This window comes from Cariama cristata, unplaced genomic scaffold (assembly GCF_000690535.1).
Source record: "Cariama cristata isolate BGI_N322 unplaced genomic scaffold, ASM69053v1 scaffold2160, whole genome shotgun sequence".
In the NCBI taxonomy this organism is placed as follows: domain Eukaryota; kingdom Metazoa; phylum Chordata; class Aves; order Cariamiformes; family Cariamidae; genus Cariama; species Cariama cristata.
In genome coordinates, this window is record NW_009595056.1 from 21,235 (window position 1) to 46,721 (window position 25,487).

Genomic DNA, 25,487 nt, shown 5'->3' on the forward strand with positions numbered 1-25,487 from the left:
GAAATGTTTCCATCAAGTACTGTACATAATACAGTTTCCATTATTACACTAGATACCTTTATGGTTGAAAAAAACCTCTGCTTTGAAGCTTTAGACTAAGACCATCCTTAATGAAAGCTCTAATCTATGTGCTATAAATGTATTGTATTGGAAAATTGCATCCTTATGTCATGCACAATAGCACCTATTTTTGCTATGCTTTTCAGAATACCAGTATCTTTAATTCTTTAATCCTGATTTACTTTGCCTTCTCTCTGTTTCTGCCTGGCTCCTTCTCCCAAGAAATAAGCATAAAGGTGGATTTCAGGCAGTTGAGTTCTTGTAATTATAAAAACATACTGCAGGCTTATAAACTCAGAAAAAGTGTAAATTTAACTTAAGATGCGCTAATTCATGGTGCTAGCAGAGAAAAAATAATTATGGACCTGATTCTTTCTTCAGATAAGCTTGCAGAGATTTGACTTTGAAGGCATTAAGTTTGGGGTTTTTTCCCCAAGGATTTGAAAGCAGCATTGCCCTATCTCTGTATAAAACATTTTAAATACTTATATTAAAGGTAAAAAGTTACTTTAGAGATTCTGGTTTTAATATGAAACTGAGCAAAACTGATGGCTTAAGAGACCCAAGAAAACCCATCTTGCTGCTGCCCATCTACTCAATCTAACACGTCCATTGTGTTTGTGCTATTGTAACCACAATACTGAACCGTTGTTTTCTGTTTGGTGGGAAACAGTGTATTCAGTAATGACTTTTGCTGACAAGCCCTGTTTGGTTCTTGGAATGGGAGGATACGGCAGGTTTCATTCTGTTTTCTGCCTAATTTAAAGTGCTACTCCTCCTGCTGCACACAGCAGTTTGGCTAAAATACTTCCATGAAACATAGGTGGTATCATTCTAGAATGATGCAGTTTCTTCTCATGAAAATGTCTCCCTTTATGATGTTGTAGGCTTAAAGGTTCCTTTGAGCCTTATGGTTATAAGAAGGAGATGTTCAAATTTGTTAAAGACTTCCTTGTAAAACAAACTTGTGTGTGTTTTTTACTAGGGTGTTATTTACTAGGGTGGCTTTTAAAAATATAGACCTAGCTATTTCTGTGGGATGTTGAGGACAGCACAATTTTTATTACATTATGGACTTTATCATTTTTTGTAAGAGGAGGGGGTGAACATTTCTATTTTAGTTACAAGAAGTAATAAAGTGTTCAATTGCCACAGCAGATACCTGAGACGGGGTAAGTAAACTTCTTTCTGAAGCGTTCTGGCTGTCTTGGTCAAAGTACAGGAAGTTATCTGAAGTTGCACATGGAGTAAAATCAGGAAGAACGCAGAGTTAAAACTCCTGAGACACTCACTGACTTAGCTTTCAGTTCTGCAAGTCTTACTCCTGTGGGAACTTACTGAGACAAATTCTACAGCTACATAAGCACAGGAATAGTTTTACTTATTTTAGTTCCAGTCAATTGATTTAAAGTTGTAATCTGCAATCGCTGTCTTGATGCATCTTAAACATGGCCAAGCACAGTGATGCACTTAAATGACTAGAAGGAACGCTAACTCCCTGGCTTCTCTGAAAACTTTCTGATTTTTGTTTAAATAATGTGGGGTGTTTTTTTTTGTTTTTATTTTTTTTAAGTAGGATGAATTGTTTTCTTCCTAGGAGTGAGGGAATATAGACATCGTGTATTAATCCTGTGATGAAAGAAATTACCTCAGCAGGTGGATGGTACCAACTTTCTACTTAATCATTTCCAGGTGGAACGATATCTCCCAAAGTTCTTCATTAGGGAAGAAGCTTTCAAAGAGCAGGTGGAACTGACAGTTCATACAGTTTAACACTTAAAAAAAAATCAGGAATAAGAGAAGGGAACATGCATCTTGCCTTAATTTTCAACAGTGGAATGTTGAGAAAGATTTCTGAGATCTCCACTTAAGTGAAGAGATCTAAACTTCCAGAACCGAATACCCGCAGAGCTTCGGAACTGAAGTTCTGGCCCTTACTATGATACTCACTAGAATTTACATCCAGTATCTGAGCATTCTTAAGTTTTTGAGAGAGTCTGGCTCTGAAATTTTTGCCGTGACCTCATTTAGCTATTTGTCAAAGCAGTGGAATATATGACTTGAGTAGACGTTACAGTGAGCTAGCGCAAAACGGTAATCAGTTCAGTTTTCAGTCCTTCAATACATGCATTTTGTCATGTGTAAAAAGCTGAATAAATAAAAAGAAAGCAACTAATAGTCAGCAACAGAGATGTAATTTTACAGTTTACTTTATGATCTGTGGACAGTCACTCCAGGCTTTTGCTTTCCTCTTGGCTAACGCAAGCCAGGCTGGTTCTGTTGACACAGGGTTGGCATCAGGCGTGGAGAATCTCTTGGCCACCTCCTTTGCCAGTGGGGTTGATGGAACAGAATCTGAAATTTCCACTGTTTTTGATCGGGTGGGGAAGGGAAGAGAAAAAAACGTTAGTTGAACCCTGTGCTTTGTTGCAGGATTCTAGAGATTTCGCTGCTTTTCTGTGGAGGTGTTCTGATCTAACACTTCGTATTTATTTCCAACCCTTTTAGTTAAAACTTCCTTTTTATTCTATTTGCAAAATAATCAAATTAGGAGGAGCTGTTTGCTTTTTCAGAGGTGACTGCAAGTAATGTAACTCATGAAAACAGGGACAAAATTTTCAGTCTCTGTGAGATCCAGAGAAAACGTTTCCAAGTTGCCAGTCATCTTTACATAAACTATTTTAATTACATCTGCAATATAGCAAACAATGGGAAATAAAGCTGGATTTTTTTTTTTCTCTTTGGTACTGCAGCTGCTGAACTGCCAACTGTATTCAGTAGGATTTAGATTCCCTTTTCAGATTAGGCTTCTTAAATAAGCGCAGAGAAGAAAGCGGTCCTGTAGTTTCCTGCCTCATTTAACCATGCCTGCGAGACTACCCTGAAGAAGAAAGGAACCAACTTTCTCCAACAGCAGTTTGTCACATTTTCTAGAAAATAATATATTTAAGACAAACAGCTGTGTCAGCAAGAAAATGTGTTGAATAAGCAACTGATTTCTGACAAGCAACTTTACAGAGCAGAACTGTAGAAGTATGTTGTAGAAGTCAGGTGGGAAGATTGTTTAATTCTGAGACTGAATGCCCTTGAAGGCAACCTGAATAGAAATGAGTCCTCTCTGACACCTATGGAGTAATTCTAAAAACCTTAGTTATAAAATAACTCCTCACTAATCCCGCCTTAGACATTTTCTTTTTTTATGAGCCAAGAAGCTGCTTTTTGTGAAGTATTCAGATTCAGTCCAAATTATTTAGTTGCATTTCATTTTCAGGTTTTGAATGTTTTAAAAAGCTTTAAAATTGCATGGATGGCAAAAATCGTTTATTTTTCTTTTTTGTACATCTTTAATCATGTATTTTTAGCTATAAGTGAATGAACAGTAGCAGCAGCTATTGCTGCAGACAGACACTTTGAAAAACTAATTATTTTAAATGTTATGCTAATTTATGCTATTTTAAAGGTTATTTCCTCTTATCAGTTCCTGTTGTACAAGACTCAAGTGCAAGTCTGAAATACACCAACTTCTTCAAGTTTTGGGTGTTTTTTTAATGTCCTTAGAGGAGGACTTGGCAAACTTTTATTTTAAACATGGTCTAGCCTGGTCTTCTGCCTTAAAAGCTCTCCTAACTGTGGGAAACCCAAATCAGTGTCATCATACATAATAAACAAATACTTGTATGTAGTGTATTTGTGTAGCTGATAATGGTTACCCGGCTCCAAACGTAGCCAGTAATCACACAGAAATCCAGTCACTGTTTCCTTTAGGGCCAACACAGTTCTGCACTGTCACTTTAGATAATTCAAAATTGCTAAGTCCTCCTGAATTCCCTCCTGAAACTCCCATTCTAGTGCAGAGAGACCAACCAAGGACAGCAGTGTTTTGGCACTTCTTTGATCTAATTTGGCATCATCTATTGTGCTAGAGTTTGACTTCTGCTAGAATTGACCATGTACAGTGTAACATCACACCACTGACTCTGTTGGGGTAGGGCTGCAATAGAGCCCTGTTACAGGTGGACAGCAATGCTGTAAAGCTTCTCTACCTGCCTACCTCCAAAGCCAGTCTGGACACTGGAAGCAGGCTAACACGAGCATGAAAAGTTTTGGGCAATCTATGTGAGATCTTAGAATGGTTTGGGTTGGAAGGGGCCTTTAAAGATGAGCTAGTCCAACCCCAGATGTTGCAGGTGAAGTCCTCAGGGATATCTGCACCGGCAGCTGCAAAAAATGTGTAAGGGTTGATCAGCTTGGAACAGTCTGTAACGTAGGAGTAGCACTGTTTTAGCCTTTACCGTTACAGATCAGATAAATGAATTGCCTCATTACTTTCAATGGTTGAATTCTGTAGTTCTTGGCTTAGACTGGTACTGAATAGATTGAGCTGATATGTGTATTTACTTTCAAAGAAGCCCACGCTATTTACTGTGCAACTAACTTACTTCTAAAAAGGTTTCTTCAACACCTATCTCTTCTCCAATACCTTTTGCCTGGGACTAATGTTGGCTGGAGAAATATTAGGCAAGTCTCTATTTCCACAATCACCAGATACCACCCCGAGTATTACGCTAACTTACTTATAAAAAGGTTTCTTCAACACCTATCTGTACTCTTCTCCAATACCTTTTGCCTGGGACTAATGTTGGCTGGAGAAATATTAGGCAAGTCTCTATTTCAACAATCACCAGATACCACCCCGAGTATTACGCTCTTTGGGGAAGTATTTATTGTAATGTGCCTGCCTTTTGAATATGGACTTGTTTCAGCTTAACTGAAGTGACAGATAAAGTAGTAGGTTCTGGTTCCAACCTTCCATACTAAATACTTGACTGGGAGGGAGAAGTCTTAAATTCAAAGTGACAGGCTACCTTGAACTGAATTGATTAGTTTTTGTATTTTTTAAATGAAACGAGAATGCTCGTTCCAAATATTCTGGGGTGAGTATTTCTCCTTGGCAAACTGGGAGGTGTGGGAAGACAATATGCTTCATACCCTACACAAATACACTTTGTAGAAGTTAAGTATCATTCCCCTTCTGTGCTAACCCCCAACCTAAAGGTAAAACAGTACTGCAATTGCAATTTACAGTAAATCAAATCCCTCGTGCATTAGACACGTTCCAAAAATATTGTTGGATACAGCTTGGGGAGACAGCCAAATTTTTGTAACTTGAACTGGAGCAATCCTAAGGAAATGCAGTAGTGCAACCTTAATAACCTGGCAAACCTGTTAAAAACCTGTTAGAATTATGTGCTTCCAGTGTAATGGCCAGCATATGAGACTGGGAGAAGTTGTGCTGTTGCGTGCTGAAAGCAAATGCATTTGTAATTCTAGGGGTAATATATGAGGGAAGGAAAAAAAAAATCATTCATACACTTTCTCAAAAATGTGCAATACCATTTCTGAAGTGTGTTATTCCTAGAGCAAATCTGAGTCTCTCACTGTACCTGTCACAGAAGTTGGAAGGGTGTTCGACTTTTTTAGCTGCTCCCTTCTTTCTAGTCTGGACACAGCAGTCTCTGTTTTCTTCTCCCCTTCCTGAGTTGTCGATTTCTGCAGTGTGCTTGTTTTGCTGCTGCTGCTTTTATTATCTGCCTGGTTACTTACAGCAGCCTAGAAGAGAGAAGGAAAACTGCTAAATGAGAAATGGTCTGTCATGTAATGACTACAAGTAAGAGATGTCACACTTGATGCTTTCATTCATCACCTGTCCTTTCCTTAACTTTCCTTCTCAGCAAAGGATCAAAACACTCTGATACTTCTAAAACTAACAGTTATTACAGACTGTAAAAAAAACGAAACCAAAACCAAAACAAACCCCAGAGTTAAATTTGTCATGTTGTCATTTCAGTCAAAATATTGGAACAGTTTGAGCCAGCCCTACCTGTTAAATACAGCACTGAAACACAGTGTGCATCTGTGGGCAACTTCACACCCACTGCTGGTTTTTTCTGCCAATTATTTATGTCTGTAATTATGCACTTGCCCATCAGAAATTTGAGTCTCGTAACAAACATCAAAATATACTTAGTTATCCACATGATCTCTCTTTTTACCATCTGTGGTATCTATACACAGCATCATTGTTTGTGTAGCATCAATTTTGCACTGTAAGTAGAAGTGTTTTTCTTACTAATAGAAAACCATGGACAGTAAATAGATATTTAGAGAACAGAAAAGAAGTGATACTTGAATTCAGTGCCTGCTTTAGGCATTTGCATGTTTCACATGACAGTTCATTTCTTTCGTCTGCATTTTATCCAAATAATATGTTACAATAAAAATAAATGCAAATTTACTAATGTTCACCTATAAATGAGTATTCTAGCTGTTATCCCCTAGACATTAAGGCTTAACATCTTACTTACTCAAGCTCTGAAAGAACCATGTTATACAATTTTTGTGTTCCATCGCCTGCACAGTGGTCATGCTTATGATTGCCATTAACTGCCACCTGATATTAAGGCATCAGTTTACACTAAAATTATCACATTATTGCACAGTATTTTCTCCTGGAGGTCTCAGTTTTGCAAATGGGAACTCCAAACTTTCAGACTACTTTTTACTCACTATCACTTTAGCTTTTCTTGAAATCTTACAAACCAAACATTTAAAAAAAATTATCGCTTTCATATAATAAAACTAGCTAACAATTATAATTATGGTATCAGTATTTCTAACGGGCAGGTTTCTAAAGATTGTTTACATTTTCTTTAGCCAGCTTCTCTGCTTGCTTCGCCTCTCTGGCTTGCCTTCTCTCTTCCCTCGTAGCTTGCTGCTCACGAAATCCCTTTTGCTTTTGCAGCGCTAATGTAATCCAAAGCGGTTGTGAAGTTTCAACTTTTTCCATCAATTTAGAGCCATCTAAAGAGTGCCTGCTCTGGAGGACAGGCTTTTCTGAAAGAAAACACAACAAGAATTGGTTGAGTAATGCACATCTCTTGTCTCAAGCAAACCCTTGCAACTTCTCTACCTTATGAAAGCTCTGGAGCTAAGCCCACTGAATGCCATGCCATTGACAGAGCTTCATGGACTGTTTTTATGCCTCAAGAATAAGACCTAATTCAACACACTCATACAGCTGTCCAAATTTATCCTTTTTTTGTGAAAAAGCCTACCCCAGATACTTAGACTTACAACCTTATTTACTACAAATATTCGCACTGTGAGATATTTAAGGGAAAGTGATACATATGCATTGATTGTTTCTAACTCTGATAAAAGGGATCCAGCCACTACGTACTGCAGTTCCTTGGTTTTGCAGACATAATTAAGGGAAGAAGAGTGTCAGAACTTCAGCCAAAAGAAGGGCGCTGGAATGATGTACTCCTGTAAATGCAGCCTCTCTTAAAAAAAAAAAGTGTTGTGTTTTTTTTTTTTTAAATTGTCATTTGAGCATTTCACTTTCTGTACCCTGCATGAAACTGGGGCTAGCACCCAGTATGGAGCTGTCAGTGGCAGGGACCAGCACTGGGGTGCAAAGGTGCAGAGAGCACAGAAATCCTCAATGGGCCCGGGCCCTGTTCTCCCAGGCTGGCAGCTGTGCCTCCCACTAGTTTCCATAAATCCTCATTTAAAAACAGAAGTGAAAGGAAAAAGTGTAAAAAGTGGTAAAAAATAAGCAGCAGTTCCACTGAGATATGGTTTTAGAAGTGTCATGATGCTTCAAAATTCAAGAATGGGAAAAGAATTGGGATTTCCCAATTAAATGCTGAATTTCTGCCTTGCTGTTTTGAGTGTCCTTATGCTGAAAGGGTAATTTTTGCTCTTGCAGAGAATACTATTTCAGGGCACAGAGGCTTTCTGCCCTCCTTTGAAGAGCCACTATGGCTACTGTAAATGTTTCTATTACTGAAGAGTGCCTCTGAAATGCAGACTCCTGTGTCCAGCTATACTGAGTGAGTTAGAGAATTTGCCCAGGATAGGCACTATAAGGGGACCTAGATCTTAATATTTTTTAAGCTAGATAATATTCCCCTAAAAACCAGAAACAATATAATGTAAATTATAAAAATTACTCCCTCTGCTCTGATGACACCATTACACGTGGAACACAGAGTCCATCCTCTGACTAACTAGGTAACAGCTCTGCCAAGGAAAACACACACACGCTTCAGTTACCTCCTTGAAATTAACTTTCTTAAGCAGGTCGCACGGGTCATGCTGAGTCTGTGTGGTTTTCAATTGAACTGTGGGGATGGGAAGTCCCATTCATTCAGACAACCCTAAGCAAAGTAGTAGTACTCCATGAATAACGTCAGGCAAATATTATAGCTTAAGACCAAATGTCTTCCTCTGGACCTCCAGTATCTCATTGTGGAAATGCAGGCAATACTAAATGACCTTTGAAAAAGACATACCTTTCTTCAATGGCTCAGGCTTTTTCTCATTTTTTTCTCTCCATGGAATACTTATAGATGGAAAAAATGACTTCTTTTCTCTGATTTCTTCCTCTTCATTTTTGTACTCATTGAATGGTGTGGGGTGCACTGCATTTGCTCTGTCTTCTTTTCTCCAGCCACCGTCTGATTCAGCTTTAAGCAACCGTTGCCCTCGCGTATCAGCTAGGTTTGATCTGTTCATTTTAGAGAGAGGAGATGATGGCGGAGTCTGGCTGGTAGGCTTTGGAGCTAAAGCAGGTTTCTGTGGGACCACTGACTTGCACGCTGGTTTCTCATGAGGGGGTAAAGCACTCTGGCCGGTGGGTGGTAGGACCACTGGTTGTGAAATTTCCACCACAGTAACTGAAGAGTCTTTTGAGTCTTTTAAATTACCAGGGACGTTTGGTCTCCCCATGCCAGGGGATGTACTCTCTTGTGGAACAAAAACAGAGGATTCTTTCTCACCTTCTGTTGTAACTAGTGGGTCAGGGACACCATCAAAACTATCTCCTGCACTGTATCTTTTCTTTTTCCTCTGCTCTGCCTGTTGATCATAATGGAAACGTAAAGAGTAGTTTGTCCTCCTTAACTTTATCCCAAAAGGAGAAACGCTTTCTTCTCCGTTTGGTGCTGGTTTATCTGCTTTTTTGGTGCTGTTATTCTGCTGATTTTCCAGAGCACCAGGAAGTTCTGGCTGAGGTAATTCTTTACCTGGAGAATGAGGAAAACTTGGAACAAGGAAAGATGGAAGATCTTTTGCAAATTTACAGCCTTCTGTGTTGTCTGTCATTTCACTATGCGTTTCCATTTTCTCCTTAGCCTTTTCAGCTAAGTTATCCTTACAAGTGGAAGCCACATACTCCTTCGAATCAGCGGATGAGCCAGTGATTCTTCCCACAGCCACTGTTTCATTGCCTTTTGCTGCACTTACATTCTCAGTGTTTGAATTGGTTTTTGAAGCTTCTGAAAACTTCTGCCATGCTGGTGTTATTGAGAACTTTGCATTTGCAGAGAGGGTCTTCCTCAAGTTGCCATGGGGAGCACCCCGTCCTCGGGGTGTCCAGTCGTCACTGTGTCTGCAGACACTTACTCGGTCTCTCTCATTATATTTGCTGTTTTCTGCATTCTTTAAGATTCTGGAGCGGATAGAGGCCCACTCAGCTAGTACAGCCTGGTTGTTCAGTGTCTCTTGTGCATATTTCATTCTACTGCTGCTGGGTTTGGGATCCTGGGTCTTCTTCTGGGCCTTGTCTGGTGAAGGAATATCCACATTTTTTCTCTCTTCTGTTAAGCCAAGTAATGATTTACAAGCTGTGTCCTTTATCTGGTTCAAGTTAACTGCTGTGCCACACAGCTGTGCTCCAGTAACCAAAATAGCTGTATGGGGCACACACACAGATGACGGGAGTGCATGAGAGCCCTTGCTGGCCGTGTGCATCCTGCAGTCTTTGATGGATGGAGAAGAGACTCCTGCTCCTTTGATGGGCATGACTGGACTCAGATTTACTTTCTGAAATATGATCTGTTTATCTCCAGAAGATACTTGAAATGTGAAGGGTCTGGATGCAGTTTGTCTTTCATCTACCTCTTGCCACCGAAGTTCTTCCCCTATTCGCTTTTGCTCTTGAGCCTCAACTTCTCTCTTGAGTTTCTGGGCTAGGACCTCTTCTGCTGTTTTATTCCCTTTTTCTGGCTGTTTGAGTTTTGGGGATTTAGATCCTTCTTGGAGCTTCTCCTCTGCTGGATGCCTATCAGCCCCTCCAGAATACAACTGATCCTTGTCCTGTTGCTGTTCCAAGGATTTTTCTTGTTGGTTTTGCTGAAGATTTTGTTCTTCTGTGTCTACCTTCTGCTCTTCCAGCTTGTTCCACTCTTGTTCATTTTGTTCCTTCTGCTGCTTCAGTTCGTCTTGTGGCATACCCTCTGCACTTTCCATGTGCATTTGTTTTGTGAGCTTGTGTTTTCTCTGCTCTTCCCGTTTCATTTTCTTACCCATTACTTGCTGGGGTTGTTCCTTCTCTGCCTTTTCTCCTTTCTCCTTCAAATGCTGCCTTTGTTCCTCCTGTTTCTTCTGTTTGACACTCTCAGCTTCTTTCTCCTGCTTCAGTTTTATTTCAGCTTCTTGAAGCTCTTGTATCTGTTTTTCTTCCTTATTTTGTTCCTTCAGTTCTTTTTGTTCCTCCAGCCAATTTCTTTCTTCTTCCTCTTGACACTGTTTCTCAATCTCTTGTTGCCTTAATTCTTCCAGCTCTAGCCGCTTCTGCTCCTCCAGCCCTTGTGCCTGTTTCTCTTCCAACTCCTTGCACCTCTGCTCTTCCCATTCCTGATGCTTCTGCTCCTCCAACTCCTGACATCTCTGCTCTTCCCATCCTCGGTGCTTCTGTTCCTCCAGTTCTTGTCTCTGTTGCTCCTCCTTCTCCTGGTGCCTCTGCTCCTCCAGCTCTTGTCTCTGTTGCTCTTCCCATTCCCAGTGCTTCTGCTCCTCCAGCTCTCGTCTCTGTTGCTCCTCCTGTTCCTGGTGCCTCTGCTCCTCCAGCTCTTGTATCTGTTGCTCCTCCTTTTCCTGGTGCTTCTGTTCCTCCAGCTCTTGCCTCTGTTGCTCCTCTCGTTTCTGGCACTTCTGCTCCTCCAGCTCTCGTCCCTGTTGCTCCTCCAAGTCCTTCTGCCTCTGCTTCTCCAGTTCCTGGCACCTCTGTTCCTCCAGCTCTTGTATCTTTTCAGCTTCTAGCAGTCTTCTCTCCTCTTTATGGCATGTTTGCTCTCCTATTTTCAAAGACATCTCTCCTTCAAAGAGATACTGCCTCCTCTCTTCTTCACAAAGCCTTCTCTCCTGCTCTTTCTGTATTTGGTCAAGTTCTTGGCACCTTTGTTCTTCCATTTCTCTTTGTTCTTCCATCTCTACAATCTGCCTTATCCTTTCAGCCTCAAAGATCCCCCAGTGATCTTCAATTCTTTTCTCCTCTGCCAGTGGAAGCTGCTTCTGCTCATCTCTGTTCTGGATTAGCTTGTCTGCTACGATGTGTCCGTTATAACCTGGGTATATGTCTCCATACAGCTGGGTTTCCAGGTCCTCTGGCTCAAATTCTGTTATTGTTAAACTTTGTGATCCCTAAAATTGGGAGACAAGTTTGGAGTTACTGAATATTGCCTATTGGCTTGTTATTCTTTGCAGTGAACAAAAAATCAGTTGCAAATGCAAAATTTCTTTTTTCTCTTTTTTTTTTTTTTTTTTAAACCAATGATTTAGATCCAGAGCCAACATACCCACCCCGATTTATGGATCACATCATCATAGATCCCATGGCTCTCACCTATTCAATGACAGCCTTTAAAAGAAAGAAAACATGCCAACAGTCATAACAGTATAACACTAAATATTGAATCACCATTTGGTGTACATGAGCTAATCCAGATTGAGACCTGCCATTTCAAATTTACAGAAGCTCAAGGAATACAGTACAAGTTTCATATGCCTGTTCTACTACTAGGAACTCCCATCTTTTAAGCCTGAAATAATTAGCACCTGCTTAAGGGTATTGTTTTGCCAGTTCTTTCATGGTAAATCTAGCTGTTCCTTGCAGAGACAGAAGCTGTTGCCTGCAGAAAAGAGCTCTGCAATGCTAGCCAGGAAAGAACATTGCTCAGGGAAACACAGTTTGGCTGCTTTTCACAAATCCTGAGTCAGGATCTTTTCCTCGTTAGCTGTGCTGCGACTCCAGTTCTATTGCAGGAACCATGGGACCATGCATGGGCAGAGACCCTAGAGCTCCCCAGCAATACTGCACTGTACCGCACTGAGGGATGCGCTAACTGCTGACGGGTTCTCCGTGCTGGGCATGGGGGTGCAACACCTGCCAGAAACAGAATGCAGATCTTCTTCACAGCTTATGCCTTGTCTCTGCAGCGACATGGTCTGAAGGTGAGCTGCACCTGAAGACTGCTTCCCAGCTCTTTCCTTGAGGAAAACAGCTCAGCTAATGCCCTGCCTAGCTGTCATTTGTTGAGCCATCATTTGGCTCCAGTTAAACACTCTGTATAAACAAGAGGTTTAAATTTAATTTCTTCATTGCAAGAGTGATAAGTGCAAGTACAATGGTGTGGAAGAAAGGACAGTGGCCTCTCCTGAACCCTGTATTAGTTGAATAGTCTTGTGCCATTTACAAGCACTTGTATGATGTCAGGATAAGAAACAAAATAGCCATGCAATAAGTGTACAAACCTAGAATTTGTTAATTCACTCTATGGCTGCAGCAACAGCTGTGTTACTAAAGTCTTATTCTTTCTTATAAGACAATGGTAGTATCTCTGTCAGAACCCATGCCAGTTTTAGAGAATCTTAATTTTCTTCCCAACCAAATTTTGCACTGATTGCCTATACCAGGGCAGCATTAACAGTGGCAAATATCCTTCAGACCTTTACGACCTACATTTTTTACTACAAAACCTAGAATCAGAAAGCTCTCCCAGTGTAAAATCCTAGTAGAAGTACTTCAAGTGTAAGTAGTATTTGTCTCAACTGGCTATATTAAAACTTCTTTGCATCTTCTCTCCAGCTAGCGTTTCATCTTTAGGTCTCTATCTTGATTTCAAGACAAAACGAAAGAAGCATGCATTTTGTTTTGCCTTGAAGACATGAGATTTGTTGAAGAAGCTTTCAATAGCTATCTCTAACACTGTTAATCACATCTTAAGACAGTCCTCTGTCTATAGCTACTCCTGGATTACTCAGTTATGGTTATTATGTACCCAGCTTCAAAAGTAACCCCCTCCTCTCGCTGTTTGACCAGTGATTCAATACCTTTGTTAATCTCTTGTGCTTTCTTGACATCCTCTGCTTTTTTGGCTTCACTGACAGCTTGTGTTTAGCTGCACTGTTGTCTAGACGAGCAACAGCCTGGGGAACTGCATCCAAATTGATTGTTTCAATTGTGCCAGAATAGGAAAACTGTCTTTTTGGCCGAGATGATTTGACTGGAGTGACCTGTTTGTACAAGAAGCTATTATTAAGCTATTTGTTCCATTGAAATAAGTAAATAAATAAATAATACACACACACACAAAAGCCTGTGCACTTTTGAATTCAAAGGAGTTACTAGCAGAAAAGATTTCAAACCCTGTTCTTCCATTATACAAATCATGAACTTTGGACATGAAAGTTACAGCTGCAATATTTTCCTGTTTCCAGTACTACACATTTTTATACTTTTCACTTAAAAATTACTTAGACCATTCTAACTGAAGTTTTTTCACAGTTTAGCTCCACTCTGAAGTTGTGGGGAATGGGAAGGGCAGAGGCAGAGTTTTAAGCAACGTTGAACACTGGGACATTTTAAAGTTTGCTTACTGTGGAAAAAATATCTACATCTTTAAATAATTTAGATTATACAATTTAGGCAAGAGCAAATCAGATATTGTCTTATCTAAGCATTATAACAGAACAGCTACAGAGCTCTACTATCTGCATGGGAGATAACTACAGTATTGGATCTCAGACTGGCGCAGTGCCTGTGGAAAACCTTCCCTCCAGAGTCATGTGGAGTTGTCCAAGCTAGCACCAAAGAGCAGCAAAAAATAAAATAAGACAATCCTGTCTTTGATTGGTGCTTCTTTCTTTTGCCCTTCAAATATCTGGGTTCAGAAAGTGCAAATACAAGCAAAGTGATTTAGTGAGACTCCTCTCATGAATAAATACAGTGGAACTGTATGTCTAGCCGTGCAAGAGCGAGCCTGTCATCAGTGTCTCTCGTAAGTCACCGAGCTATCATCCTGAGACTTGTATTTGGCACAATCCAAGTGGAAAAAGAAGGCAGAAAAAAAAGAAGGGAGAAATCTCTAAGGAAAGAAAATCACATACATTGTTTTCAAGACAGCTCTGTAATCTTCTGAGGTTAAACATATGCTAATCAGGGAACCAATTACTTAAAAGTTGATGGAACATTTTGCATAAGCTTATTGAATTACATGTAGGCATAACAAAGTAGCAGAAGTACTTACGAAAATTATGGCTCTGTGATTAATACATCAAATGCAGGAAAGCTGCAAGACTGGCAGAGACTAAGTTCTGCTGTTTCCTGCAATCAGCTCTTAGAGATTTCTCAATCTTAGTTATTGCTTATTTACTAGCCCCAAAACTGTGCAACATTCACAAAATCTTGCATGATCAATGAAGCAATGAAATACGTATTCAAGCAAAAACTGTCAGGCTTCTAATAGCTAAAATTAGAAAGTAACTCAGTGCAAACCAAGTGTAAAAGTTTTTTTACCTTTTCTTCCACGTCATGTCCTGTTCCAGGCAAATTCATTGTTCTCAACAAATCTGGAGTGTCAGTGGACTAGAAAACAAAAAGATTATCACAGGTAGATATTGAAATGGAAAGGATCTAATAAATATGGTTCAAAGGACTTGTGAAATCATGCATGTTAAGGTAGGATTTTTACCCTCTTTCTTGTCACTGCAGGATTGATGGATAAACAATTCTTATTCCTAAATGCTATGAGTTTCGCTTTGCTGCTCCTTGAATCACTGCTGTCTATACAGAAGCAGTTGCTGCTACAAGACACTACAAAAGGCAAAACATTCACCCTTCCTTAACAAAATAACCACGTTCCAAAGCAAAAGAAAGAGCACAGTTTTGTAGGATTTCAATCAGCTCTTAGGAACTTTCTTTTCTCCTGACCTAGACCTAAGGAAAAAATACAGGAACCTGATCAGGCATTACCTCTGCTGCAAGGAGTTTCAGCTCCAGGCTCTTGACGACTCCTCTTCTTACAAAGCCAACCATCCCCTCAGAACAATTGAAGCCTGTCAGTGACTAGGACTCCTTAGCTACCATCCTTCTCCAAGCCATCTCACAGGAGGGGATTTCTAAGGCGCAGGGGTTGAAGCAGGATTCTTCACACCCAGAAACATTGTTTTTAATCATTACATCACAGTATTGCTTCATATGACCTATGAATGTTGGGATCCCATTACACTAGGTGCACGTGATCGTTAGTATAAAGCCTAAAAAAATCCGCTTTACAAATAGTGGTTAAATGAGACCCAGAATTCTCGCCATTGATCCAAGTTACAGAGTCAGGAAAATCAGAAGCCACAAAGCAACACAGGAAACCTGTTTGAAGCAGAGCAGCGCTATGTGGTCCTGGCCACCAGCTCCCGACAGAAGCCTCCCCGTCCCTCAGGAGCTACGCAGATAAACACGCAGAGCAGTTACAGGGCCAACAGCAGAGATCAGAGCAGAAACCAGGCAAGCTGCCATGCACCAGAAATCTCTGATAAAGGAGGTAATATGAGTAGCGTGCAGAAAGAGAAAAGGAAAGTACCGAGTGCTGTGGCTGACCCTATGCCTGTAGCATTGCTTTGTTTGTGTCTGCAATCTTCTCTGAGTAGGGGTGTTCGCTCCTTCGGTATTCGGAAAAAGAATTATGCAAAGGGGCATTCCTTTAGTTTTCAAAATGTAATAGAAGAGTAGGTGGTAAGGACTGAATCTCTCCCTCCTTATTACACAAAGATACTCTAGTGATTTTTCAGTGCTTGAATTATTTTCTCCTTTGAGCTGGAGGTCACTAAGTGACATTTGGGTCTCCTGCAGGACCCAGCAAGACGGCTGTCTGCAGAGAATCGATGTTGGTCTCAAACGCGGAGTCTCGCCCTGTACTAGGGCACATAGCCAAAACCTGTCCACAGTCCCACTGCACTCTTTGTGCTCTGAGGCATGCAGGATGCTCTTGATCACCTTAACTGAATGCTTCAGAAGGGAGTTATTTGTGAAGCAGAAAAAATTTACCCTGCTTTGGCTTCATTTTTATCCTTCCAGACTGCAGAGGCGTGAGTGTGCAGGTACTACCCAAATGCCTGGCTCCCTGACAGATCCGACCACAGCCACGAAGGAAGTGGTCACAGAGGAGCTATGTTGCCCCTTAAAGACTGATGAAGCATTTGAGCCACCTCAGCCATAAATCTCCCTTCTGTGTGTTTGGCTAAACCTAGGCATGAGGTGCAGAGGACACTGACTGCCTTTCCCTCCCACACAGCTAGCACTAGTGAACACTGGCAGGAGCTCACACCCCAGCGTTCCTCTGGGATCCTAAGGGCTGCATGTGCGTGGTGGGCTGCTGTGTGCCTTCCCCAAGGGTTCCCAGGCATAAAGTCGGCCTCCTCCAGGCAGGGAAGGGGGTCCCTCTGCCCCCCGCATGCCCGGTAGCTATTGCAGTGACACACAGAGCCAGTCTTGCCTTAGAGGATTTCCACAGAGCTTCTGTCACTCACTGTGTTTCTTTGCTGTCTGAACAAGACCTTTCTGGATACCTGAATGCCCACAGTTCCTGGTATCAAAATCTTCATGGAGAATTCGAATAATTATTTGAATTATGCCGGACATTTGGATTTAGGGAGAACATTCTCAAAATGTTTCTCCCCCTTCTTTGCCTTTGGTTCCTTTCCATGAGAAAGATGGATATTTTCCTCAAGACCCAGGATTTACGGATTTAGGCTCCAGACCTCTCTCATTTTGGAATGATTTCCTTTTTTACCATGTGATGCTATGCACAACTTTCCATGCTGCGAAGTCCATATTTCAAGCAGTTTGTGTCTCAGAAAAATTTCGTGTCTTCTAGCTACACTGCAATTGATGTCTGCATTGCTGGAAATTCAGAGCAAACATTCAAACAGGTAATTCTGTGGGACCTGGCTCAGGATGCCAAGAGCACACACTTCTCACCAGTCTGAGAAGCAGGAGCTGAGAGATCCCATCCAAATACAACAGCCTGCTGAGCTCAGCGATGCCTCACTGGGGTCATCTGCTACGCCCCAGTGAACTTTACTGGTTTAGTACTGCTATAATGCCATGAATAAGTCAATTTAAAGTGCTTACTTTATTGCCACTGTCTGAGATCACTGTGTCCTGCTGAGTCTCAATCTCCATGGGGCTACTGAGCAACACATCCTCTTCTATATTAGCGTTTGCCTCTCCCATTGTCCTCACAGAAATTGTCATTTGTGGAGGCTGCCCAAATTTTATATTCTTGGCCAACTGTTGCTGAAAAACAAGGGAGAAAAAAAAAAAAAAAGGTATTTATATCATAAGTAAAACAAGCCAAGTCTAGCACGTGTCCCTTTTCCACCTGAAAGCTGCACAGAAACATTAAGGGCAACTTCTGACTCTGAACAAAAAACTCCCAACTTGAGGCTCACATTGCTGCAACATGATGGCCACCCCCTTTTCTTTCTCCCCGCAAAATGACCAAGGTCAGGAATTTACCTCATCATTTCTGATTTTGGATTATTAGCTTGAGTTCTTGTCAGTGTTGCCAACTTTTGCAAACGTACAGTGAATTTTGAAACATTCTTTCTCTTTTTTTAATCTATGTTCTAGGTTAAGACTTTGTTTATAAAAGCTAATTATGAAGCCTTACTGTTGCAAAGAAATAAGATTATGAGCCAAGCGTACACTGAGGAACTAAAACTGCCCCAAAAGGCAACCTTTTTCTTCTCCAGCCCCCAAACCCTGCACCTCATGCATCTGTAGTTCTTAAAGATATCCTTATTGTAATGTTTAGTCATCAGATTTAAATGTTAAGGGTTTGACATAAGCCTGCCTTAGAGGAGGCAAATTCTCAAAGGAGGGGAAATCCAGCTTCTTTTAGATGCCTGATCTCATAGGAACAATACTCAAACTCACATCTGCTCATGCTCACATACACTGCCAAATCACCACTTTTGCACACAGAAGTTTATGCAGGGGACATGCAGTAGATGAATGGATAAAAGAGCTTTCCCACCATTTATTTTCCTTGTTGAAGTAATCTTCTCTCAAGGGTTACAAGAAAGTACACTTGAATTATATCAAGCATAAGATGAAGTAAAATAAGTAGCATATAGTATCCGTCCTCTGGTAGAGTGAATTAGAAAAATTACAACCCTGGCTACTGCAGAGACACGTACTGTACAGTCTTTGAAAGTGAGCTTTTTGCAAATGAGTTAGAAGAAATTATCTAGAAGGAGCAAATGGAGTAAGGAACATTTAATGATGGGTTTTCTTCCCGAAATATTTCAGGGAATCATTCTCAGTTGGGAAGGAAGGGACCATGGAGTTATTTTCCTGCTTCACCTTCTTTCAAGCACAGAAAATTCTCCAAAGGAGATCTCCCATTTCTGTCTTGTATCACTATGAACATCTACAGCCCAGCGATACTCAATTCAACTCTGCAGCTTCTATTCAGTGGAAATGTCAGGTACATACACGGACTCCTGACACCAGTCAGAAGACTGAAGTAGACAGCATGTAAAACAAAGATTTTTATTTTTTTTTTCCTACAGCACAGAATCAGTAGCATGGTTTAGGTGAGCAGTTGGCAAGGGAAGATACACTTTAGTAGCAGTGCATGGACCTCTAAAAGGATGCAGGTCAGATCAGTCTCACTTGCCATCATTGCCCAGTGGAACAGACTCCTATATAAAGTTTATCCACATTACCCCAAAACATTACCAGATTTCTGTATTGAGCTATTAAGACAAAAAGTCTAAGCAGATACTCCTCACAATCAGGTTATTAAATTAGAATAGTTTTTCTCAGTCTCCTCAAGTTATGCGTTATTTATGCCCATTTGGATTTTGGCAGAAAGTAATGAAATTAATCTATTATATCATTTTGGCATAGCAAGCAGTTCTGAATAGCAGAGTTTTATTCCCACCCAGATTACTGGCAATGCACCCATAGTCTAAAGGCAAGGGTTTCACCAAATCCTCCCAAGCTTTCATGTTGGCAGTGCAACTTTCTCACTTGAAATCTTCTATGTTTCCATTGCGGAAATGGGAGCTGGAGAGAACAAACGGGCCTGTATTAGATAGTGTGAAGGCTGTAATTCTGCTCTATTCCTGCAGGACCTTTGATGCTAGTAGAAAATTATTTCAGAACAGCTTCTTAATTTGATAATGTGTTTTCTAAGTTGAGGCTGCTCCTTTCTTCTTCCTAAAGTCATATTCCTAGACAAATAGTTCTCCCAGGCAGAAAACTGGAACCATTGGCATTACCTGAGCAACCACCCAAGAAATTAAGGATCTGTTCATTTGTTCCATGATGAGAACATGCACACATGTACATATTGCGTGCAATGTGTTTTGGAGGAAAGGATGGTGTGTTATTCTCTCGATCAAGTTCTTGACCTAGTGTGTGTGCAATGCACGGTGGGAGTTGTGTGGTGATGGAGCTATTGTGGAGAATGGTCTGTGCTTGAAAAAGAATGGCCTTTTAAATTGTCATCAAGGATGCTTGAGGGCTCTGCTGTAAAACTGTGTATTTGTGTATATAAAAGCTTAAAATGTTGTTTTCCTGATATTTCCAGGAAACAGACTATCCTCAATATTTATGGACTGTACACAGTTTGTTTGTTTGTAATTACTTCAACGTTTTAAAAGTTTATTTGCTCAGACTTGCATAAATTATTTTGAAGATTGAAGAAGAAACTCTAGTAGCCCTCACATTCCTTTCAGGACAGAAGGCTCTTCTCTGTATTATTTATTTGTTGGCCTTTTTTCAACAAATTTAACTTAAAAAAAAAAGCCCCACTAATAGTTCTCCACTGACCAATTTCTTTTAGTGTGTTCTAATCTCCAAAGCTGATGCTGAATACCAAATGTCAAAATCTCAAATAGTTTATTGTTACCACTCAGCAAATTTATTCTTATTGCTTTCAAAGAGCAATGTTAAACCTGCTCCTTGTTCTTTTCTAAAATGTACTTATACTGTAACTACAATGCAATTATCCTCTCTCAGAAAAATTCATAGAGATACATTCTCTACCTGGTCAATCATAAAACCCTAAAAATGCATCATCCCTGAAAGAAAACAAAACCCTACAACTTTTACTTGGAAGAACACAAACAGATAGTTCCACTCAGAGAAGGCGAGATACATCAATTTAAGCTGCAAGGCCATTGAGAAGAGGCTGTATTCCCTGAAAAGGAGCATCTGCTTTACATTTCTCAAAAATTTCAGTTAGACATGTTATTTCTGAACACAAAACTATAAATCCTCCGTACTTGAGAATTCCCTGCGCTGACAGCATGTGGATGGTGGTTGCCTAAGGAAGATTATTTGCAACACCAGTCATTAGAAGTTGCAGGTGTGACATTTTCTTCTTTTACCATTGCAGAGTAATGTGTTTAAATACCCTTTTGGAAATCTCCATAGATGCGTATCAGTCTCAGTTAAATGACCGTGGTCTCTTTTGGTTTGTACAAGAAGACTTGTAATTTAACAGCCAGAAATCACCGTCCTGCTCTGAAATCTAGCTGTCAGCTAGAAGCAGAAGGAAGATGAACATTTCCTGCCTGCACCTTTCACTTCCAGCCTCATCAACCCCAGCGGGCTCTCCCAGTCCCTCAGTTTGCAGCCAGCGCACAGGTATTTCCACAGGACTTACGAATTGTTCTCAGCACCAAAACAGCAATGCTACCATATAGGACAATTATACCATGAAACGGTGGCTCGAGGGACCACACACACAGGGGAGCTTCAGAACAGGATAATCAAGCTGTGCTTCAGAACAGGTTTACCTCATTCCCAAATTTTTTTCTTTAAGATTCAAGAGGTGCATGAGAGTTTGTCTGTTCACATCCGACACACGTGGCTACTGGTGCGGCGCCATTCAGTGCGAGGTGAGGGGCAGGGCTGCACATCTAATAAAGGCAAAGAAATACTGGGAATTTAGAAAAAAAATTGAAAGTTTGCACTCATCCAATTTTTAAATTCTTCCTCAGTAACTGGACCATGACACAGGCCCACTTTTATTTAATGCAAAATAATTTGCTAAAATGTGATACTATTTAACTGACATCTTTACACCAGCTTTTAGTAACTTCAGAAATAAAGTTAAATTGCTTGGCATTGGTTGGCACCTCCAGCAAATTAAAAAGCTTAGACTTTCAAAGCACTCTGTGTTTGCATAGGAAATGCCACAGAAGAAACTTTCCATATTAACCGGCAGAGAGCCCAGGTCAGGCTGTACATCTCCTCTTTCACTCCAATTTGGCTCCTCTTGTGTGTACATGCCTGCTTTCATGCATGTTGGATTCAGCCCCCTGAAACCACATCATTCTTACGGCTCCATGTCTGGAGTGAATCCAAAACCAGATCTGCTGAGCTGCTTACTCTGGTTAAAAATCATTAAAACAGAGTGTACTATTTCAGCTGATTGCATTCAAACAAGTCTTACAAGAAATGCTGGTCATATTTTGCCCACAACTCAAATACCTATTTTTCACGTCTGTTTGCAATGTCCAGATATATAAATAAATGAAATTATGTTTTCTAGTTAGATATAATTGTGAAATAATGACTTAGTAATTCTTGTCCTAAGAAGAGCCATACTATTGAAATTCCACTTGGTCCTGTATAATCCCTCACAGTGACAAAAAAATCAAATGTCTTGGGAACATATAAGAACAGGGCAAGTGCCTACTGAGATTTTCCTTGTAAACCCTCCACTGGTTTGTGGCATCTGAGGACTTTTGGAGTCAACAGCCAGTTGGGAACTTTTCTTTTATGAATTTGTTTCATTGCTCTTTGACCTTTTATAAATATTTCATGAATAACAGTGCTGTATGACAATGAGTTCTACAGTCCAACTATGCATAAAGAAATATTTGTTTTGGTTTGAAAGTGCTACAAGTTTCAACTGATGCTCATGTGTTCTCATGCTGTGAAAGACTGAATAATTGTCCTCTATTCATTTTCTCAATTCCACTCATGATTTCATGCATTTCTATCATATTCTCTCTCTTATAATTTCTCACCTAGGCTGAAAAGACAGTTTACCTAATTGTTCTTTCTATGGAAGTGAGTCCACTTCTTTATCCAAACAAGAAAATCTGCAGCAAAACACCTCACATAAGCAATTCTTTTGTTTTGTCTTGTTAAATCAAAGGGAGAGAATAAACCAGAAAACATTGTGTTAGAAGTTATATTGGTATAGCCAGAGGCTTTAGAAAGTAAACTAGCTGTAAAATTAACAGGTAAACCTACTGAAAAGGAGGAAAATAAGAAGTATTACCACAGATGTTTTGGATATAAGATGCAGGGAGGGAACTATTCCACTCTCCGTTGCTGGAGCAGCATGTGTTTTGGGGCATTACACCTCACGAAAGATTTTGGGAGAGTCCAAAATAGAAGGATCGTGAAGAAGCAAACTGTGTATGGATCTCTAGAGATATATATTTGCAGCAAATCCAGATGCAAATTAAGATTTTGGTATATAGTGGCAATGGATAACTTACAGATGCTCACGTGTTAGGAAGAAGACTTTCTGGAGAAGCCTGAAGATACTTACAGGATCTGCAGCATTTGTCACCTGAATCTCTCCCCGCAGAGTACCAAAAGCAAAGCCCATGCGAGTAAGGAAAATGGAAGGTCATTTCAAGGGCTTAATATGATCATAGGAACAAGGGTGTCTGCCCCAGAAATGTTAGAATGATTAAGAAAAAATGATAAATTCTGTTTATAAAGTGAGTGAAAACAATTGTCAAATATGAAGAAAACAATTAGGCTGCAGTGGCACTAAAGAATATTGGCAACAAAGAAATGAATTGTAAGAAATACAAAGCTGGGTAATCATGCAGTGAAAATGCACTCCTAATTCTATAAAATGCAGCGCATCAAGTTAAAAGATAATAGCTTTGAGGTTCAGCAAATGACTTTGTAGCCTTGTTGAGACCTGGGCAATATCAACCAGAAACAACAGGAATGGCTGGTAGAATATAGATGTGCAATACACAGTAGGGGAAGCACCAGCTTGATCATTAGCTAAGATATGTTAATGACTAAAAGACATGGGATCCAAAACTGAACAGTCATTAAGTCTGACAGGAAGAAAATTATTTGGGACATTCATCATTACAAAGCCAGGGAAATGTGAATTTAAAAAGTAGTGCTTTAGAATTTGACCAAGAAGTCTGGATTCCCAAGATATGTTTTATCATAATTAATATCTGTGTAATACATGGGTGTTTAACAAATTTACAGAGCAGAGAGTTTGTTTTAAACCACGTGGCCACATGAAACAGAAAAGATGCAGCCCAGTAGTTCCTGAATCAATAAGCCATAGGCCATAGTCAACCTTTAATATTTCTTGCAGCGGACTGCCACAGCCTGACGGATGCCAGATGACTCGGGATACTTTCGGCAAAGGCAAGAGGCAGAGAACAAGCTGTCCTCCTGTCTCCAGAGACAGCAGCAATGCCACACCACCGTACTGTCACAGCAAAAGGAAGATAATGGCTTAGATGCATCAAGATACCAACACTCAAAACAAGTTTCCATTTTACTTGCTATGGTTTCTGTGGGTCTGAAACAAAAAACTGTCTTCTGTTCATTTGCTGACCATTTATGGCCGATATCAGTAGTAGGAAAAAGAGTCACAGCTGCAAAATGCGAGGAAGCGGACCTAACACTTTGATGCATGAAAAACCCCTCCACTAATCCATGAAAGGGAAGGATGTAAAAACAAGCTCCCAGAGTTCCTTTTAGGTTTGTTCTGACACACTGCTAGATTTAGCTTTTAAACATTCTGTCTCATTCACAGTCCTGTATGAGAAGTAAAACACCAGATCTCAAGAAACTGAGTTCAGCATTAAGAGTACCAGTGCCTGGGTACCATCTCTTTGTGGGAGCAGGTTCAGGTTGGCTTTCTACTTGGATCTTAAAATCTAGGCAATGACAAACCTCAGCAGATCCAAAGGACAAGGAAAAGAGTGCTTTTACAACAGCAGATGGCTTGAACCAAGAAATAACTTCTGGATACACAAAGGCTATTGGAGGTTAACAAGAAGTTGGGCTTTTCTCAGCCTAACTTTCAGTGCACACTAAAACCTTTGAACATGACCAAATCCACTTACAGAAAGCCTGATAAGATTAATGCCGCCAATCAAAATCAATAAAAAAACCAATGCTGCCAATCAAAATAAATAAAAAAAGAAATGAGAGCTATTCCAGAAAGAACTAATTTACCTTGCACACATAATCAGAAAGAGAGAATTCCTACAATAAGAAGCTGAACCAGTGCATACACTGGCTAGCTGCCCAGACTGCTACAGAGTTCTGCGCAATTACACAACACTTTTTGTGAGTTCGTCAACACTCCAAAGTCAGCAGAAATGCAAGGCAAGAAGGGGGAGACACTTGGATGGTCAGAAGAATGAGATCCAGCACCATCAAAATTAAATGGCTTGCATTTCTACTCTGTTTACAAAACCCTGTTCACCATGCTATCAGTTGGGCTTGTAAGCATCGTGCCTCTTCCAAAAAAGATTTAAGTTTTCCAGCAATGTTCACTGTACCACCCCAAAAAAACACCTGAAAAAGGTTAAAATCTGCAGAGCTTTTGATCTCTGTATGGAATACAGTGAGTTCAGAGCCAGCACAGGCCACTGAATCCTGGCAACACTTCTTTACTGAGAAGCATCTTTCCAGGCAAATGAAAACTTGAAATGCTGTGCTTCCACCGTGACATACAAGCCTGGGCAAAACCACAGTAATTTTGGTGGTGTAGCAACGACTTGGGACCAGGAGCTGGCCTCAGAATTGCTTTTAAGGAGTGGAGCGCTCTTCAGAAGAGATGACTGTCTCCTCTTGTTCCACCACTTGAAGAAATACAGACGTTCCCAGTGGGAGTGAGCTTGCAGAAAGGGATTTCAAAGTAGATACAAACTTCTGATTACTGGAGACCGAGTATCAGCATTTTCTGTGACTGCAAAATCACATAGCAAACACAGTCTCCTTTTAGAATACTACAGCAGAAAAAAAGGATGGGGTATGGAGTGCATAAAGCCTTCAGACAGGAATGATAGTCCAAATAACTGGTGAGACCTGGGACTCAACTCCACGGTCAATCTAAAAACGTGCAATGGAATTTTGGCATGATCTTGTCCTAAAACTCATGTTAACAGTTGCAGAAATCATGGCTAGGGAAATGGGGAGAGTTATGTGCTGGGCAGCAGGTTTCGCAAATACAAGAGGTGGTCCCTGGGCTTGTTACAAGGAGCCTTTCCATGGG

At 40.5% G+C, this 25,487-nt stretch overlaps 1 protein-coding gene across 1 annotated transcript in view; it reads right to left on the reverse strand.

Annotated features, from left to right (window-relative positions):
- Positions 1 to 1,780: 1,780 nt before the first annotated feature.
- KIAA1211 (KIAA1211 ortholog) overlaps positions 1,781 to 25,487 on the reverse strand; it is a 41,993-nt gene continuing 18,286 nt past the window's right edge. The window contains exons 3-10 of the mRNA XM_009700274.1: positions 17,312 to 17,476; positions 14,702 to 14,770; positions 13,237 to 13,419; positions 10,625 to 11,547; positions 8,418 to 10,186; positions 6,764 to 6,954; positions 5,505 to 5,670; positions 1,781 to 2,427 (exon numbers count right to left, since the gene is read on the reverse strand). Of these exons, the coding sequence (XP_009698576.1) occupies positions 2,267 to 2,427; positions 5,505 to 5,670; positions 6,764 to 6,954; positions 8,418 to 10,186; positions 10,625 to 11,547; positions 13,237 to 13,419; positions 14,702 to 14,770; positions 17,312 to 17,476 (3,627 nt within the window). The 3' untranslated portion in view covers positions 1,781 to 2,266. The remainder of the gene's footprint in view (positions 2,428 to 5,504; positions 5,671 to 6,763; positions 6,955 to 8,417; positions 10,187 to 10,624; positions 11,548 to 13,236; positions 13,420 to 14,701; positions 14,771 to 17,311; positions 17,477 to 25,487) is intronic.